Genomic DNA, 18163 nt, shown 5'->3' with positions numbered 1-18163 from the left:
GCTTGGACATATGCCTGATTTGAACTACATTATTTTACCATCTAAAATAATGTCAGAATTGATCACATTTTAGGTCCTCAAAGAAAGAAAGCAAAAAAGAAGAAGATTTGGTCTACTCTAGCAGAAAATTTGAATAACCTTACAATAAGTACTAAAGCGACCAGAACCCCTTTCATTTTTTTTTGTCCCTGGTTGGTGTGATGAGCAAATTGCGGAATGAGCTCAGTGCTCATTAATCCTCTAAATTGACACTATGAATAAAATCAGCGGTGCAGTTTAATCATCTTGTGTGAGAAACTGTAAGCAATTTGCATGTTTTGCATGCAGAATTGGTGACTTGAAAAGCACAATCTTCCCACAGGTCTTTATTAGTGACTGACTTAAACACGTCAGTGTAATTAAGTGACAAATAACGAGTCAACAAATCCGTACACACACCTTACAATCAGATTGAGTATTTAAATCTCTAATTCTTCCTAGAAGATTTTTTCTTACCGAGGTTTTCAATAGTGTAGTAGCGCTGCTTGTAATCGACTTTGATGGTCTGAGCATGAGGGCTGCCAATGCCGTAGCCGATGCTGTAGCCACGTACAACAATGTCCTGGTTCTCCGGCGGAGTCCAGCTCACCACGATGCTGTTGACCAGGGGACGGACGTGAAGCGAACTGGGCTGGTCTGGGACCCGGGATTCTGGCGAGGCAATTTCCAATCCCGATAAAACATTTTTTCAAGGCAAGTCATGGGAAAGACTGCGTGACAACAGTCAATCTTACCATCCAAGTCACTTTCAAATGTCTCCGTTGCCGTCCAGTCGGTGGCTGGGCCCGTCCCGTTCACCGTGATGGCAGACACCCGGAAAGAATATTCTGTCCCACGCTCAAGACCTGCACCAGCGGAAAATAGTGTGACTTTTATTTGACGTGCAAATATTTCTTAACAGAATCCCTCTGCAGGATCTGAAGAGGAAATTTGTAAGGCTGCCTCACAGTGGTAGTATTCCCTTCTCAAGAACATCAAGGCAATGAAAATTGACGTCCCCACATGGGTTTGGACTGTTTTGATAGATACAAATATGCAGCACTTGAGAAAGATGTGTCGTAAAAGAAACGGCTTGATGGAAACGGAGAGAAAAAAACGAATAGAAGGAAAAGTCTAGATCCAGTTTGACTACTGGGTGCCGGCATCGGCATTCATGAGCGTCTACTGACAAATGATCTGCAGATAAAAAAATTTAATAAATAAAATCATTGTCTAATTTGGTTTCAAGATTCTCATCTCGTAGTTGCATGCTACTTACTCAATGCCGACTATTGTGGGCCACCCTCGGGGTAGCTTAAAAAGTCTGCCAAATTGTGTGCCTCCGAGGCTACATCTCCCTCTAAATGCATTTGAACCAACAAACATCCTTCTCTGCTTCACGCCTCCAGAATGTTTGATAAAGGATAGAATCAACTTTTAAGTGTATATTCTCTTTGATGCAAGCACAGTGGGAGGTCACGCCACTTGAAAGTTGCTGAGCCAACATCTAATATTAACCAGCGATTGATTTTGGTGATAGCCCCGGGGGATGCAACGCTATCATGCAAAGCCACTGAGACACGTTAAGATCATATTCATGCGCTAAAAAATTAAGAAGGCCCTGGGCTGCTTGGTCCCCATTCTGAAGACACAAGTACTTCTAAGCAACAATTTAGCCAAAACCAATAACCAATTGAATGACAAGAGCTGACAGTATGCGTAAAGAACAACCTGCTATTTTTCCCCACACATGATTTGTCCGCGATGTTGAGATGTTCAGCAAATGATTCGTCCTACTTGTCGATCTTGTAATCTGAACATCTCTAAAATGGCGCACTATGGATGTGACTCAAATTCAAGCAGTAATGATAACATTAACATTTCTATAGATGTTGACAATGTAAAATTTAATTTTAAAGGTTATCTGTACAGCTACTGAAGGTTCTATGATGGTGACATTTTGACCCTGGAATCAAGAATTTATTTTTTTAATATTATGGAGAAAAAAAACAAAAATCCATAACTAAGCCAATGTCAACAAGCGTCTTGGAACAGATTGAGTTCATATGCTAAGATTTTACTTTACAGAGCAAATCCGAGATCTACAAGTGATAATATTCCAGGGTGAGTTTATTTATATATATATATATATATATATATATATATATATATATATATATATATATATATATATATATATATATATATATATATCTGCAAATACTAACAAGTAAGATGCCGATACCATTATTTCCGACGCTAATATAGGGCTTTGGATGCAGCATCTTGTGTCTTGCTTGTGCACAACATTCACTGATGTGTGACATGTTCACTGCATGCTGAGCCAAGATATCATATTAGACCTTGAATGCTCTGAACCAATGGCAAGGCAGCCTTTTAGGTAGCGGTATGATATCGGCATCTGGCGAAACTGCAAAATTGGAATCGGTATCAGGGTCAAAAATGGTACAACACTAGTGTTTGTTACCATCAATGAGCTTGGAAAGCTGTGTCCCCCCGGTGGTCTCCGCTGTCTCACTTCTCCGTGATCCTTTACGGTATCGGATCTTATATCCAGTGATTTCTCCATTCTGGGAATTGGAGGGCGGCGGCTGCCACCGCAGCATGATGCTCTGTGAAAGGGCAAAGGAGAGTCAATGCAACCAATAAGGCCATGAAAATGACTATCATAGTGAAGGCTTTGGCGTGTAATGGTCAAGTCATGTCTTTATGAGTATCCTCAAACGTTGCAATAATACAGACTAGGGCTGGATTTAAAAAAAAAAATCTAATAATCAATATCGAATCGATTTTCTTTTTCGAGCCTGATATCGATTCATAAAACCATGAATCCATTATTGTAATGTCTCTTTTTGCCATAAATTCCTAAGAAAATAAAATTTTAAAGGCCAATTTTTTTATATTACTGTTTTCTTGATATTTACTGTTCACTTGAATTTATTTATTTTCTTACATTTATGAAACGTTTTGCATTTTAAGACACTTCAGAATCTTTACATTTTTTATTTACAATTATTGAATTTGAATTCTGAGAATATTTTCATCTCAACCTTGCTGATGTCAATGTTTGTGTAACACTTAAATTATAATAACGTATTACTTTCATTAATAAACGAAATCATTTGACCAATTACTGCCTTTGCAAAATGTACTTTATTATTAAAATTTTATATTTGTGGAGTTTTTAATCATGGCCTTGACATTTAAGAAGAATTTATGTTCCGTAATTAATTGACATTGTATTGACTTGCAGTGAATTAAATCAAATCGGAAAAAAATGTAAATCTAATCGATCTAAACTCTTGTGAATCGAAATCGAATTGATTGAGGAAATTAGAATGGATAGCCAGCCCTAATGCAGACTTGACAAACAAAGTGGGTTGCGAACAATAAAACAAAACAAAACAATAGAGACCCTGGACTGTTGAGTACGACGGCATATTAGGGCCACGTACAATTTTTTATTTAATTTTTTGGAGGATGGGGGCAATATTCCGAGAAAAAAACTAATTCATTCATTCTTTATTTAAACTTTACTCGTCATACACGGCAGCTAGAGCGTCAACACTTCCTGATCCCCTATCAGCTGACGAAACACTAACCAATCAGAAGCTAGCATACTTTAGGTTAATGCAAGTGAGTGACGAAGAGCAGCATTTGCAAAAACAATCACGTTTATCAATTTGAACATCAGATATCTCGACTTTGTAGTTTACTGGCTGAACAGGATGTTCAAATCAATGTATTGAAGTTGTTGTCAATACTATGACTATACATGTGAATTGTCGTTTGTAGTAGAAAAAACTCAGTGTGTAATGTAAATGTCATCCAATATTTGGGAGGCAGGCTTCACAAAGAAGCCGGCCAAGATGGTCACATGTTGTGGAAAAGACTCATAAAAAGGTGAGCTCATTTCTTGACAGTGGTGTGAATACCTCACAAAAACACAAGACATGAGAGCTCAATATGGGCATTTTGCTTACAGGCCCACACTTCACGCTGGGATCCATGCATCCGGAATGTTGTGTGTGTAAAGAGACAGGTGGGGGGTAGCTCGGCAGGAGCAAGAAGTTCTTAATTAATTCTCTCCTACTGTCACATTGATGCACAAAAGGCTGAATGCATCAAGAGGTCACACACTCTCCGGCCCGGCCCCAATATGGGGAAAAGGCACAAATGCATTTGTGTGACGTTTAGTTCTCATTTCCCATGAACGGCCGGCCGGCTGCATTTGTCTGTTCTTTTCACTGAAAGCAAAGTCGAATTGACTCTTAAGAAAATCCCAGGGAGCAATGTGAGGAAGAAGAGACGTGACCGAGAATATGAAACATGTGATAACAATTTTTCCTGTAATACTGTTAGCAAATTAGATGAGACATCAGCGCCTTGTATACGTTACGACTGCTCATGTTCAGAATTAAAGTGAGCATAAAAAAAGACAAGAACAGGAAAGAAGGATTCAAACAATGTGTGGAAATAGGAAGCAGCAAGTTACTTGTTTGACAGTGAAATTGTGCTTGCTTCTGCCTAGAGACCAAAACAAAACAAATGTGACAATTGTCGTCCTTTCTACCAAATGACTCCTTTTAACATTTGCGCCGGCACCCATTGTTTTCTAGCACTCAAATCCCAACTGACTCTTCCCTCAACATGGGTGGCCAGTTCCCTCTCAAGCTGCTCGTGTGTGATAGGATTATTGAACAGCTTCTTTTCCCTGCATTGCTTTGACAGCTTTCTCTCTCTCACTCAGTCTGTCAGCGCCACTGACCAGCAAAGGCTTCCATCCTCCAACATTTGCAGTCAGCGCATGCACCTTTTCCATCTTGCAGGCTCTCCATTTACACGTTCGGCCTCACATATCATTAGTAAGAAACAACTTGGTGGAAGTGTACAATAAATAAGCCTGCAGCTCTCTGTTTGAAGATGTACAGTCATGGATAAAAAAAGAGAGGCCATCTAAGGCAGCTCTCGTGTTTTTATCAGGAGACTGTTGGAAAGCCTGCGGCCAACTCAGCGGCCCATCGAATCGGCGGTGTCACACAAAAGCTACAGTGTGCTCAACTGTAATAAATCCGATTTAACAATTAGAGTTTAAAGTCCTGACACACAAAGACTTGGGAGCTGTTTAAATATAACTGGGGAATCAATGAGAGAAAAGGCGAAAAATTTGACTGAAGCAAAAGATGGAGAATGTATGAAAATGTATTGGATGATATTTGGGGTAAATTTAAGTAACAAAAAATAAATAAATATAAAAGAAAATGTGGAAATAAATAAAATCAAATATCAATCAATAAATAAAATTGAAATATTGATATTTGATATTGACATTTAATTCTATTCATAAATTTATAAATATATTTTGTATTTATTTTCACATTTACATTTATTTTAATCACGTTTTTTTTTAAATATATTTTGACTTTTATTTATGTATGTATACAGGTGCTCGCCCAAAAATTTGAATATCCTCGAAAAGTTTAATGATTTCCGTAATTCCATTCAAAAACTTTCAAAGGTTATACATTCAGGGCCCACTAATTAAGTGATTTCAAGTATTTGTTTGTTTATTTTTATATTATTAGGGCTTCCTGCTCATAAAACCCACGAAAACAGGATGTCAAAATTAGAATAATGTGAAGAAATCACATTATATATATATATATATATATATATATATATATATATATATATACCGAAAATGTGCGGCCGAAAATGGCAAAAATGTGCATTTTCGGCATTCGGACGAAAGAAAATTTAAGCCGAAAGAGGATATTGTGGTGGCGCAAGCACACAAAAAAAAAATGCTGCAAGATTCTGTTTGAATTAAACACCAAACACGGAAGTGAGTGTCCGCCTTGCTGCTCGCTGGCGTTTGTGAGAACTGGCAGCTTAATTGTGCACACCGGAGAAGGAGAAGGTCACTTGGTAAACTATGTCGAAAAAGAGAGCGCTGCCGAGTACTACACCACTCTTTCTCCCACAGCGCCTTCCTATTTTTCTTTGACGAGAGCCCTCCGAGCGCTTCCACTTTTTCACTTGCATTCTGATGGTCGTGCTAAATACTTATGCTAAATGTTAGCACTATTGCTATCAACAGTTTTAAACAAGTCAACACTTACCACTATCTCCAGGTGACTACAGATCTGTACAGGATGGCGTGTGTGACTTTATTTTTAAATGTTGGTGAATCTGTGAATGTGCCGATTTTAGGTGCGCCGCACCGTGTCCCACTCCAAATAGCCTACAAATGCGTCATCCGCCGGTGCGAACTACTGTAGTGTACATTGACTATAAAGTGCAATTGCACCACCAGAAAATGCTCAGTTGCTCACCCTGCATTTGGTGTCTAATGTATCATTCGCCAACATATCTCTGATGTCTGTGGTGTGGACGCATTTCAACTTATATTGTGCTTTGTTAAAATTCCCATACTAAATAAGCCTAAATATGTTATAATAATATTATATTTTTAATTAATTATAATAAATGCAATGATAATAAAAAATTGGCATCATTTTTTTTCGCCGTTTCAGGTTTTCGGCCAAGCATTTCTCATTTTCGGTTTGGTCCCAAAAAAAACAAACCAACAACAACAACAACAAAAAAAAATATATATATATATATATATATATATATATATGCACCAAAATGAATTTTTTGGGACCAAACCGAAACAGCGGAAAAAAATGATGCCATTTTTTAATTTTATATATATATATATATATATATATATATATATATATATATATATTAGGGGTGTGAATTGCCTAGTACCTGGCGATTCGATCCGATTCGTATCACGATTTATAGGTCACAATTCGATACCGATTAATCCCGATGCAAATCTGTAAATTGATTATTGCGATTTTTTTTTAAACTCAAATTTAGAAAATACTAATAACTAGTACATGTACACTGTAATATTTGCACGAAAATTTATTTACCTGAAACTTTAGGCTTATAACTGTGAGCCACTTTATTTAACAAACAATCCGTTTCATGTTTGAACAGCATTGAAAGAAAATATTAAGGTTGTTCCATTAATATAACATTCTTCCATGCTTAACGTGTGAACCCTAACCCTAAGTAAGACGTTTAGTTGAATATTCCCATTAAAAATGTATGTTTAAAAATCGATTAGACCGCATATCGAATCGATTCGAGAAATGCGTGCTGTAATATTGCGATATATTGCAGAATCTATTTTTTTAACACCCCTAATATATATATATATATATATATATATATATATATATATATATATATATATATATATATATATATATATATGTCAATTGCACTGCTTTTGAATTCTCTTGCTTGTCCACATTATGTATGATTTGCACATCCATTTAGCAGCATGTATTTAGCTGTAAGCTGAGTGTACTGATGGAGCATGATAAAGAAGGAAAAAAAACTTCTGACAGCCAATCCTGCTGCTGATGAGACGATCGATAAGGGTTCACACACCCTCTTAACCAGCTGCGGCAGCCGGTCTACTGTCATGCATCTAATCGCACATGCATACACAGCACTGGTGTGCTGAGTGTTGGCAGGGCAGGGGATCTATTTTTCATAAAACGAGCAGCTCCCACTCAGAGAAGGGGAAAAAAAGAAAAAAGAAAACCCTTCACTGTGGCTTACCTTTGAGTTTTGCACCTCCAGAGTGAAATTTTGAGGAGGAGCACTTGGCACTGTGAGGAAGAAGACAACTATATAAGGCATTGAAGAAAAGTGACACACTCACAAAATCAATACAAGGGTTGCCTTGACAGAGAATAATTCTTACTTTTGATTGACTACGTCAGCCATTTAAAATGTCAAAGTATCTTATTATTGTGGTTGTATTTTGCAGCGGTGTAGAATAGCATGATATCATATTGAGAGCTGTCGCTAACGCGTTCCCTGTTTTGTTAAATATTGATCCAATTTGTGTCTACTGACCGTCAGACAGCGTGCGGACCAAAATGTCATCAGTGGAGACACCTGGCCCATGCTTATTGTTGGCCACCACACGGAAACTGTACTGCGTGTTCTTCTTCAGCCCGGTCATGGTGTACGACGGACCATCCACGTCAACATCCTACAAGATAGACACAAGCATGTGCAGTAGTCACTTTAAAAATGTGTGTTTCAGTTGGAAGAACTTGACTAGTTTTTTTGTAATACTCTTAAACAGTATGCAAATTCTCTGCTCAGTCTGATTGCTGAGGGTTGTGTGGAAAATTCTGTGGAAAATTACTTTGAAAATGAAAAATGTCAGACAGATTTAGATGTAAAATTGGTATTTTCAATGAAATTTGGATGAGATGGACAATTTTTGTCTCCAATGTAAGACCTGACTTCGTCTAAACTGTGTGTTTTCTTAGATTATTTTACTCAATTATAAGCAAATGATTGAGCATTTATGTACATACTTATATAGACCCTGAATTTAATCTAGATTCAAAAATCAAGTTCTCTGCTTAATTTTGTTTCTGTTTTTTGTTTATCTGTTTGCTTAGGTATGCTGTTTATTTTTTTGTTTTTGTTTTTTTGCGTGGTCTTGTTTTTGGTGGCTATTGTATGTTTGTGTAAAATTGAATAAAATGTAAAAAAAAAAAAAGTGTTTCCAGGATGAAAGTAATATTTATAATACATATTTCCATTGTATTGAAATTAAACCAATATAGGCTGAGTGAACATATTGTACTTTTAGAAATGTCTTTCTTTTTTCGTAACTTTTTAGTTAGGCCTACTTAAAAAAAAAAATCTATTTCTAACCATCACATCGTCACGGATGAAACATTCAGGTTTCCTAGAAACAACACGTTATCTTATCTATCTAATCTAAATTCAGGCTTTAAAACTGCAGCATAAATGCTTCCTCTCAAGTTTAACTTCACTAACTAGGCCAATCAGTGTGCCCTAAATTACTTCAAACCCATTTGCATTCACTTCTTAGTTTGTCAAACACAACAACGCTTCCGTAGAAGTCTAATTATAACGTCTTCATTTGGGTGTGATTATATTCTATAGCAACTTCATACTTGAAAATGCATTTTAGAGTACAGTATGTCATCATTTACTTTTGCAGATAACGTGTTAGAGGTCATTTCTTTGCTTCTTAAGTTTTAACCAGCTCATCTCAAGCTCTCTCCTCCAGGGAGCTGAAGCATCATTACTCAATGCACTGGATGACGTTTCATTCATTATCATATTAAAGGCTTTTTAATGCCTCACTGGCTTGCATGTGGCAGCCGCTGGGGCTGACTAAATATCTAACCCTCGGAATTGTACTCCTGTGAAACAGGGTCACCTGCAGATTGGGAAAAAAAAGATGGATGAATTTACTGTACTTTTGACAGGACAACAATAACCCTGGGCTTCAAAGTTATTATTAAAGTTAGTAATCATTAGCATATATCTTATAGCATTATTTAAAAGATGAGTATCAACTAGTGTCTGAACATTTCCTAAAATATGGATTATTTTTTCATATTTTGTTGTAGGCCTACTCTTTTCAGTGACCTTCCCGGTCACTCATTAACTCATTCACTGCCATTGACAGCTATAGACGTCAAAAATTAATTTGAACAATTTCTATTAGTTTAACATTTGTTTTCCATTTTTGTTAACAAGAGTTAGAAAACCTACATTTTTTTTGTACATTTAAAAGATATAAAATTTGTGATTAATCGCGAGTTAACTAGTGAAGTCATGCGATTAATTAAGATTACAAATTTTAATCGCCTGATGCCCCTAATTTTTTAATAATCTTTTCTTTAAAAAAAAAAAAAAATAAATAAAAACTATTTTTTATCTTTTTTTTAAAGAAAATATTAAAAACCTAGGGGTGTCAGGTGATTACAATTTTTATCTTAATTAATCGCATGACTTTACTAGTTAACTCACGATTAATCACAAATTTTATATCTGTTCTAATAAGATAAAAAAAAACTAGGTTTTCATACTCTTGTTAACAAAAGTGGGGAAAAAAATGTTAAACTAATAGAAATAGTTCAAATGAATTTTTGACGTCTATAGCCGACAATGGCAGTGAAATTAATATTATTATAATTAGAATTTACCACTTTCAAAATGTTTGAAAGGCGGCAGCAGTAAAATTAAATTCTTCAAGGGGGCTTTTGAGATTTTCAGGTGACTAACAGAGTCAACTGAACTCGTTTTCTCAGCGGCATAAATATAAGTCACCATGCGGTATAGGAAGGCACACTTTCATTTGCTTTCTTTATATTCATGGCTAAAGAGTGCTTGTGTTTTCATAATTATGACTTTACTACTATGTTAGTCGAGGTCAGTAAAATAATAAATTACAAGGCATTCCGACATACAAATTCAGGTTACGTTGCTGCCATAAAAACTAACCTAGTTTTGTAAACTGAGTATTTTGTCTTCATATGATGCCAGGAAAGCTCATCTCAGCCTGCGAAACTAACCTGTTCATTTCCAATGCTTTTGTCTGTGTAGTACAACTTGTAGGTGAGGACCTCTCCATTGCCTGTGAGGGGTTTGTCCCAACTCAGAGTGACGGAGGTGGGTGTATTCGACGTCGCCTGCAGGTTTGGAGCTGGGCCGGGAACTTGAACTGAGAAGCAAATGACAGTGGACAGCAGGATTTTGAATACTTGAGGTTCTTATGTATGAGATGGTGTCAGCTGATTACTAAAAATAATAACAAATAATTGCCCACTTCCAAGAGTGGCATGAAGCTTTCCGAATGGACCAAATGTTTGTATTCCAAAAACAACCTACTGCAGTCATCAGAGCACTCTACTTCAACTTTCACCGCAGGGCAAATTAACATAAGCACCATCCATCCATTTTCTATAGCATTAATCCTGTATGGGATCATAGGATAGATGGAGTTTATCCCAGCTGAATTAGGGTGACAGGCAGGGCAAATGATTGATGGACTCATCAGTCAACAGGGCATTCAACTCATATGTTTGACGACATGTAATGAATCCTCGAACTGAGCTACGCGGCCTTACTAAAATAATGTTAGATGTGCAGGCCTACATGACAAATACCTGCACGTTTTTCAAAGTGAATCTGTGAATTGTTTTGTGTGATTTTATGTCATGGCATGACATGTGTGTAAAATATGTACATATTTGTAAATGATTAGAGCTGAACAAACAAGTACACTGTCGGTGTATTAGTTGGCACTCCAGTACGGCAAGCCCGGAGGGACACGTTGCGCTTACAATCATAGTATAGAGGCAGCAACATAAAAAGCCATTTGAGCTTCTTATAAGTGGAAATAAACCTTAAACATTTCTTGACAATAAAATGTTATATGTGATCTCACTAGTCTAAACATGACATTCTGATTAATATTACATTTGAGGAACAGGAGTTTATAAGCAAAATCCAGCCGTTTTTATCCATCTCAGGGGGCGGCCATTTTGCCACTTGCTGTTGAATGAAGATGACATCAATGTTACTCAGGGCTCATGCAACGACCAATCACATCTGACCTGTATTCTGAAGCGGAGCTGTGATTGGTTGTTACCTGAGAAACTATGATGTCATTTTCACTCATCAGCAAGTGGCAAAATGGCCGCCCCCTGAGATGGATAAAAACAGCTGGATTTTGCTTCTAAACTCCTATTCCTCAAATGTAATATTAATCAGAATGTCATGTTTAGACTAGTGAGATCACATATAACATTTTATTGTCAAGATTTTTTTTTTGGGGGGGGGGGGGAACTTTTCTTTTAATACAGAAAAATAAAACACGGGAGCCACAACAATCTTTTGACATTTAAAATTAAGAAGATTATTATTATGATGTGGCAACACGGCCGCCATATTGGGTGTGGCCAGTAGCCACAAAATCTGCAAATTATAGTCATAAAATGGTGTTAGAACAGCATAATGCAATGAAATGTAACGCACACAGATCACTTCGCCACATTTGATACCGCTGGGATGTCGACGTACAGTATTTACTATAAATACTGTAAATGTTGTTTATCAAGGTAATGCCGGCCAGTAGCTATCGGACCATTAAAAATATGCAGCAAAGTGGTTACTGTTTAGAGCAATAATAATAATTGGGACCACCATGCATTTCAGATTTAGTTCTGGCGGCGGGTCTGGTAGGTGCCATTTGTGCTTCGAAGTACTTTGAATAGGAACTACAACCAGGCTTGTTAGCTTTGCGTGCCAACGCAAGTCTCCATACCTCCCCTCGTAAGCTTTGCTGCAGATTTTCCCGACAGGAAAGACAGGCTGCCATTTATCAGCCTGCATATAGTCTGAAAGTGCCCGCATCCCGTTAAGCCGGTCTCTGAAGAGCTCGAGTATGCTTCAGGCGAGCAGATCAAACGTTTAAGCTCCAATTTGAACGTAAGAGCTCACAAGAGACAGAAATATAGTGGACAGGTAAACCTGAACACTATCCACCCTGGCTTGTTGGTTATCTCCTATTGGACAGCTTGGCACCCACTGGCACTAAAAGTGTGTTGATTCATCTGCCTGCCCTCTAAACAAGGACACGGGGAGAAAGACAGTGGCTGAATGAGAACGTGAGAATAAGATAAGAGTGGTGGTGAAGGTGACGGGCCGACACCTTCACACTCAAACAAAGATGAGCACCACTACAGCAATTTCTGGATTATAAGACGCACCCGACTGTAAATTGCAGGTGTTTTTACCGCAATGGGTTCCCGCTGCTTTATTTTCCATAATGAGGGTGCAAATTGTCTCACTCTCGTTCTGTCTCTTCTACTGTATTTGGTGTCACTTGGTTTGTTTTGCTCTGCCTGACGCTCTTGCGCTTCCTTTATTGTAATCTGATGGATAAGCCGCACCTTTCTATTAGCCGCAGGGTTGAATTCAGTCAGAAAAAAGTAGCGGCTTGTAGTTCAGAAATTACTGCAAATCCCGTCTTTCCTCTATGATGCACAAGTCTCCTCCAGTCAAAACCTTTTAATGAGGGACTCGAAAGCGGATTTTTTTTTTGTTTTGTCGTACTTCTGAACACAAAATCGGACCTGTGTAGGTAAGCTTGCTTTAAAGCACACAAAAAGACTTAAGAAAAGATTGGGGGTAAACAAGCGGAGAGAATTTGCCAATTCTCTGGTGTGTTGTTGGGTGGCCGAGCTTAAAAAGACTTCGCTGTGTTGAAGTGTGTTGGGCGGTCGGAGCCTGTTTGAAGCCAGTGTTTATGTATGGCAAGTGAATATTTGCATGGGTGAGGGTTTATTTGCACATTTGTGCGCTTCTTTTGAGTGCATCCTGTTTTCCCCCGTGAGCAAGGGCTAGCAGGCTTCCAACAAACTCGTTGGAGTTTGTCTTTTTGTTGACGCATCCTGTTTACTGAGCACACAGATGAACCGCGCTCCTGTGTGCGCACTTGTAGGTGGGTACGTGTTTGCCTCACCTTCAGCCTGGGTGGCCACCTTTAGCCCAGCAGAGCTTTCGCCTTGGCCGTTGATGTTGTGGGCCACAACCCGAAAGCGATATTTGGTGTCTGGCATCAGATTCTGGATGGTGACCTGCAACTCCCCTGGTCGGCTTGTATTTACAACTCGCTCCCTGATGTGGACACAAATAAACACACATAGACATCAGCCTAACACTGTATTTGTAAATGCGATGGTTTCATAAATCTGAGTAAGTTCACATAAGGATCAGGGGGAGTATCAAGTCATTCGTTTAATCTGGCAGCAGATAACCGCATGGTCATTGGTGCAGTTTACCAGTCGGGGAGTCTAATTGAAGGGGAATTTTGTGGTCATTTGGCCGTCACAAAACAAACTCTTGAAGTGCTTTGTTTTGGAAAAGTATTAAAACTTCTGGTATCTTACCACACACGACGACTGGACATTAGTATGATGGGTTTCTGATTAGTCACGACATGCATAAGATGCAATAAATACATAATATAATATACAAATTTATGGAGAATGAACTAAGCTCATATGTGGTTGGGTATGTTCATATACAGAGGTCACCAATGTAGTGCCCACGGGCACAAGGTAGCCTCCAAGGGCCATGATTAGCCCGTTTGAAAATGTGAACACTGGCTGATATTCATAGAAACAAAATGTTGCATGTTGATATTTGTTCATCTGCTTTCTAAATATTATGAGAACTCATTAACATGATCAGTGTCTTCACATAATTGAATGCCATTAATTGCTTACTGTAACATATAATAACTACAGCCCAAAAGATTAGGAATTTTCTCAACCCGATCCTGTTTACGATATTTGGTCGAATAAAATTCAGATTTCAGAATTCAGTCAATAAGTCGGCTGAGTAAAAAAAATTAGCAAATAACTTTTTCTGCTCCCTTAATGCTTACAACAATACAGATACGAAGTACAGGCAGAACGTCTGACTTTTTTTCTTTATTTTCTTTTTTTAACAATATTTGGTCCCTTAGTACATGCTGACTTGTACAACAGAGCAAAACTGGCAAAAAATTGTCTGAGTTTCCACCTATTTTGAGGGTCTGTTTGAACATCATTATCTTTGACTTATACTGTAGTGTGTTAAAATAGATAAAAATAATCTCAGATTTTTGAAAATTTTGTTTAGCTTGACTATTCTATACTTGACTATACTATTATTCTTGACTATAAAGCGCTAGTATTGGACGTATAAATAGGTCAGATACTAATAATAATCAATATTACAGTTAATTTGAACATATTTGTAATTTCAGAAGAAATCAAACTGGTAGCCCCTCACATTATAAACAGTATATTATAACATAATAATATCATTGATAGATCGGTCAAATTAAAGGGATACTTGACTCACAGCCATTTTCAGCAGTAAAAAGTTAATATTTCATCCAGAATTAATTGATAACGTCATTATTTTTCATGTGCAATTAATACCTTTAAAAACATTTTTTTTCCACTTGCTGTCAACTGTAGATGACATCACCTGTGCTGAGGAAAAAGGTCATGACCGACCAAGGCTCAACATGTTTTCTGGGTTTGGTCAGGAAACTGAGCCATGATGGGTTGTTGCCAGTTTCCTCAACACCAGTGATGCCATCTTCAGTCAACAGCAAGTGGCAAAATTAGTTTCTATAACATTAATTACAGATAAAATCTCTTCTTACTGTTGAAAATGGCTCAATTAGCCGATCACTGATTTTGCATAAAAATGCAAAATATCCTCCGATCCAGCCGATTGGATCGGTGTAAACCAAGTCTGGTAACTTGGTAGCATGGAATTGTCAAATAAAGTCTTGGCAAGCTCTGCATTAACATTCAGTAATATTAATAGGCTGTAGAACAAATACTTATTGATGAGCAAATTGATTGTCAGGCGTCTCAAGACTTATCGACACATTGCATTTTGTTTGGAGGGAATTGAACAATGAAGCTAAGGGCATAGTTGGGATCTAAAGTTTTTCTTAATATATAAAATTCATGCATAAAGTTCAGAATTTAATTAAGAACAAATATACAACACAAGCATATAAAAAAAAACTGCTGAGTTTAAAAAGGCCTTGTTTTAGAGAGCGAACTAAACCTACTCTTACCTACTAAAATTCCCCTTTTAATTTTCTGTAACTAATATGCATAAGAAGTCTGCATTTTTGGGTGGAAATGAGGTTCCCTGTGCTAGTGTTTGTTCATTTCAATGAAAACCCTTTAGAGGAAATAATTAGCTTTAATTAATAAACACATACTGCTGTAAAAAGTGCATTAACTACTTTAATGAGATCTTTTTGGAATGCCCTGAAGCCCAGTATTGCACTCACAATGGTCCCTCACAGAGGAGCACCCCAATGTGCACATCGGCTGTATTACCTGCTTGTGCCTTCCTGGCTGTAGAAAACCGAGTAGGTTAGCTCGTCTCCGTGTGGTTCAGCCGGCGGGCGCCAGGTAAGCTTGATGAAGCGGGTGGAAACCAGCGAAGCCACCACGTCGCGGGGGGCGGAGGGAGTGGGTCCTGCTGGACCAGCTACACCCCCAGAGCCTGGTGTTACATGGTCAGTAGTGTTAGGAGTCAGTGAGGGGGGAGGGAGAGGGGGCAGGGCTACGTCTTGGGGTCGGGAAGAGGAGGTGGGCGGGTTGAGGGGATACAGGGGGAAACAGAGGCAGCATGGGGGTGGAAATGGGAGAAATATTGCCCAGAAAAAGACAGCAGTTTGGAGGAGAGCGGAAAAGGAGGTGAAATGGAAATGACGGTGAAACGAAAGAAAGAAAGGAAACAAAAACAGAAGAAAAAACAAAATAACAACAACATAACAAAAAAGACGTCTGGTGTCACAAGAAAACACAGAAATCAAACAGTTCTACTACACTTACAAAGCACAATAGAGGGGGAAACTACACGAGCAGATTTTAACTACAGTACTTTCTAGAACACAACATTCAATTGCACATGACCTTTACACAACTCTTATGAGTCAGGAAATCGTTATCATTTATAACTTTGATAATGATTGGCCAAGGTCGACATAAACCCTCATTTGCATCTTGAGAAGTTTATTGTGACAGCTAAGAGCTCTCAAGTCGAGACATGCCAGATGATGCTTTCAAACACGTTTCCATCTCATTCCACACAGAGACACTAGTGAGTATTAGTGATTTAATTTGATCAGGTTTTGGAGGGAAAGGCAATCTGTGGCACGACACGGCAAGATCTGCGTTCTATTTGCTTGCTGAGTGGGCGAGACGGAACCATATGGAACGGAATGTCAGTGCGCAGGACAATTCCATTTACGTGCAGGTCATGGCAAGTGAGGGGGCTAAACACAAATACAACAAAGTAACGTGGCAAGTGTACCTTGGGTTAGAGATAGACTGAATGTTTTCAAATGCAAATGACTGCTGGCTTATTTATCTGTCACTCCAGCGGGACAAAAATACTAATTTGGCTTTCAATGTGTTGTTTACAATTCAAACCTCCACTTGGATTTGTGTCAAAGATGTGCACACACACAGTGACTAACCCTTTTTATCAGTACATCTACAGGACCTTCGCTATTCGCGGTAAATGGGGACTGTGCTGCCCCTGCCCCCCTAAAAAAAGAAATGTTGCAGTATGCTTCGTCACCACAATACAGCCATGACAAGTTCATTTTAATTACTCTCTGGCAGTATTAACGCATTCACTCCCAGTCATTTTCACTGAAGCAATCCCCTTTGCTCCCGGCTGTTTTACTGGATTTTGACTGATTTTGCAGGGCCCACAGAATATTGTGTTCTATTGCTATACAAACATGAAACCTACCAAAGGAAAGATTAAAGTCTCTTCTTTCATTAGAAAAAAAAGTTTGTTTCTATCTGTTTCTGTTTTGCAGCAATTAGCATTAGAATATAGCCAAGTTCCATCATTATTCACAAATCTATTTAGAATTCTGAGTAATTGAGGGTTTTTCAACATCGTCCTGGTTCATTTCCTCTGCTCTGCTGCCACGTGCTGGCCGTTTGTTTAATAACTACCATTTCTTCAACCGTTCTTTGCAGTCGAGAGGCTGCATCAAAGCCTTCTGTATGCTCTAGCATAAACGTCTAAATATGTCTTTGGGACATTTAAAACATTTAAAATAGAACGTATTTATACGTTTTTGGGAGCAAATGAGTTGAAAATGATTATATTTAGCAGAAGGTAGGATTTATTTATTTTATGTACGTATGTGCACAAAGGGGAAGTCAGCCCCAAAACATTTTATTTACAGTAATATGTTCTATGTGCCCCCACTGGTCTAAACACGACATTCTGATTAATATTGCATTGTGAAATATGAATTAAGCAGCAAAATCCACCTGTTATTTAAGGACAGCCATTTTGCCACTTGCTGTCGACTGAAGATGACATCATAGTTGTTCAGGGCTCAGGCAACGACTAATCACAGCTCACCTGTTTTTTTAAGCTGAGCCATGATTGGTTGTTACCTGAGCACTGAGCGATGTGTGATGTCATTTTTTACTTGACAGCAAGCGGTAAACTGGCCGCCCCGTCAGATGGGGTGGATTTTAATGCTCAATTCATATTCTACAAATGCAACATTAATCAGAATGCCAAATTTTGGGTTGACTTCCTTTTAAAATGAGTAGAATATCCCAATTATAGGCATTGACTTGGTTCTCAATTACACTTAAAATGCAACTTAAAATTAACAGCAAAGTCAATA

At 38.1% G+C, this 18163-nt stretch overlaps 1 protein-coding gene across 12 annotated transcripts in view; it reads right to left on the bottom strand.

Moving 5' to 3' along the window:
• Positions 1–18163, bottom strand: part of neo1a (neogenin 1a) — a 175182-nt gene that overhangs the window by 25589 nt on the left and 131430 nt on the right. For 8 of the 12 annotated variants that reach the window (XM_077563980.1, XM_077563983.1, XM_077563987.1 and 5 more), the window contains exons 8-15: positions 15831–16065; positions 13436–13590; positions 10482–10630; positions 7987–8125; positions 7687–7736; positions 2507–2651; positions 774–884; positions 496–690 (exon numbers count right to left, since the gene is read on the bottom strand). In XM_077563980.1, coding sequence (XP_077420106.1) covers positions 496–690; positions 774–884; positions 2507–2651; positions 7687–7736; positions 7987–8125; positions 10482–10630; positions 13436–13590; positions 15831–16065 — 1179 coding nt within the window. The remainder of the gene's footprint in view (positions 1–495; positions 691–773; positions 885–2506; positions 2652–7686; positions 7737–7986; positions 8126–10481; positions 10631–13435; positions 13591–15830; positions 16066–18163) is intronic. The other 4 variants (XM_077563984.1, XM_077563990.1, XM_077563985.1 and 1 more) reach the window with 1 other exon arrangement.

Source organism: Vanacampus margaritifer, chromosome 4, assembly GCF_051991255.1.
Source record: "Vanacampus margaritifer isolate UIUO_Vmar chromosome 4, RoL_Vmar_1.0, whole genome shotgun sequence".
In the NCBI taxonomy this organism is placed as follows: domain Eukaryota; kingdom Metazoa; phylum Chordata; class Actinopteri; order Syngnathiformes; family Syngnathidae; genus Vanacampus; species Vanacampus margaritifer.
The sequence above is the reverse complement of the archived record's forward strand: the minus strand, read 5'-3'. Positions and strand labels throughout refer to the sequence as shown.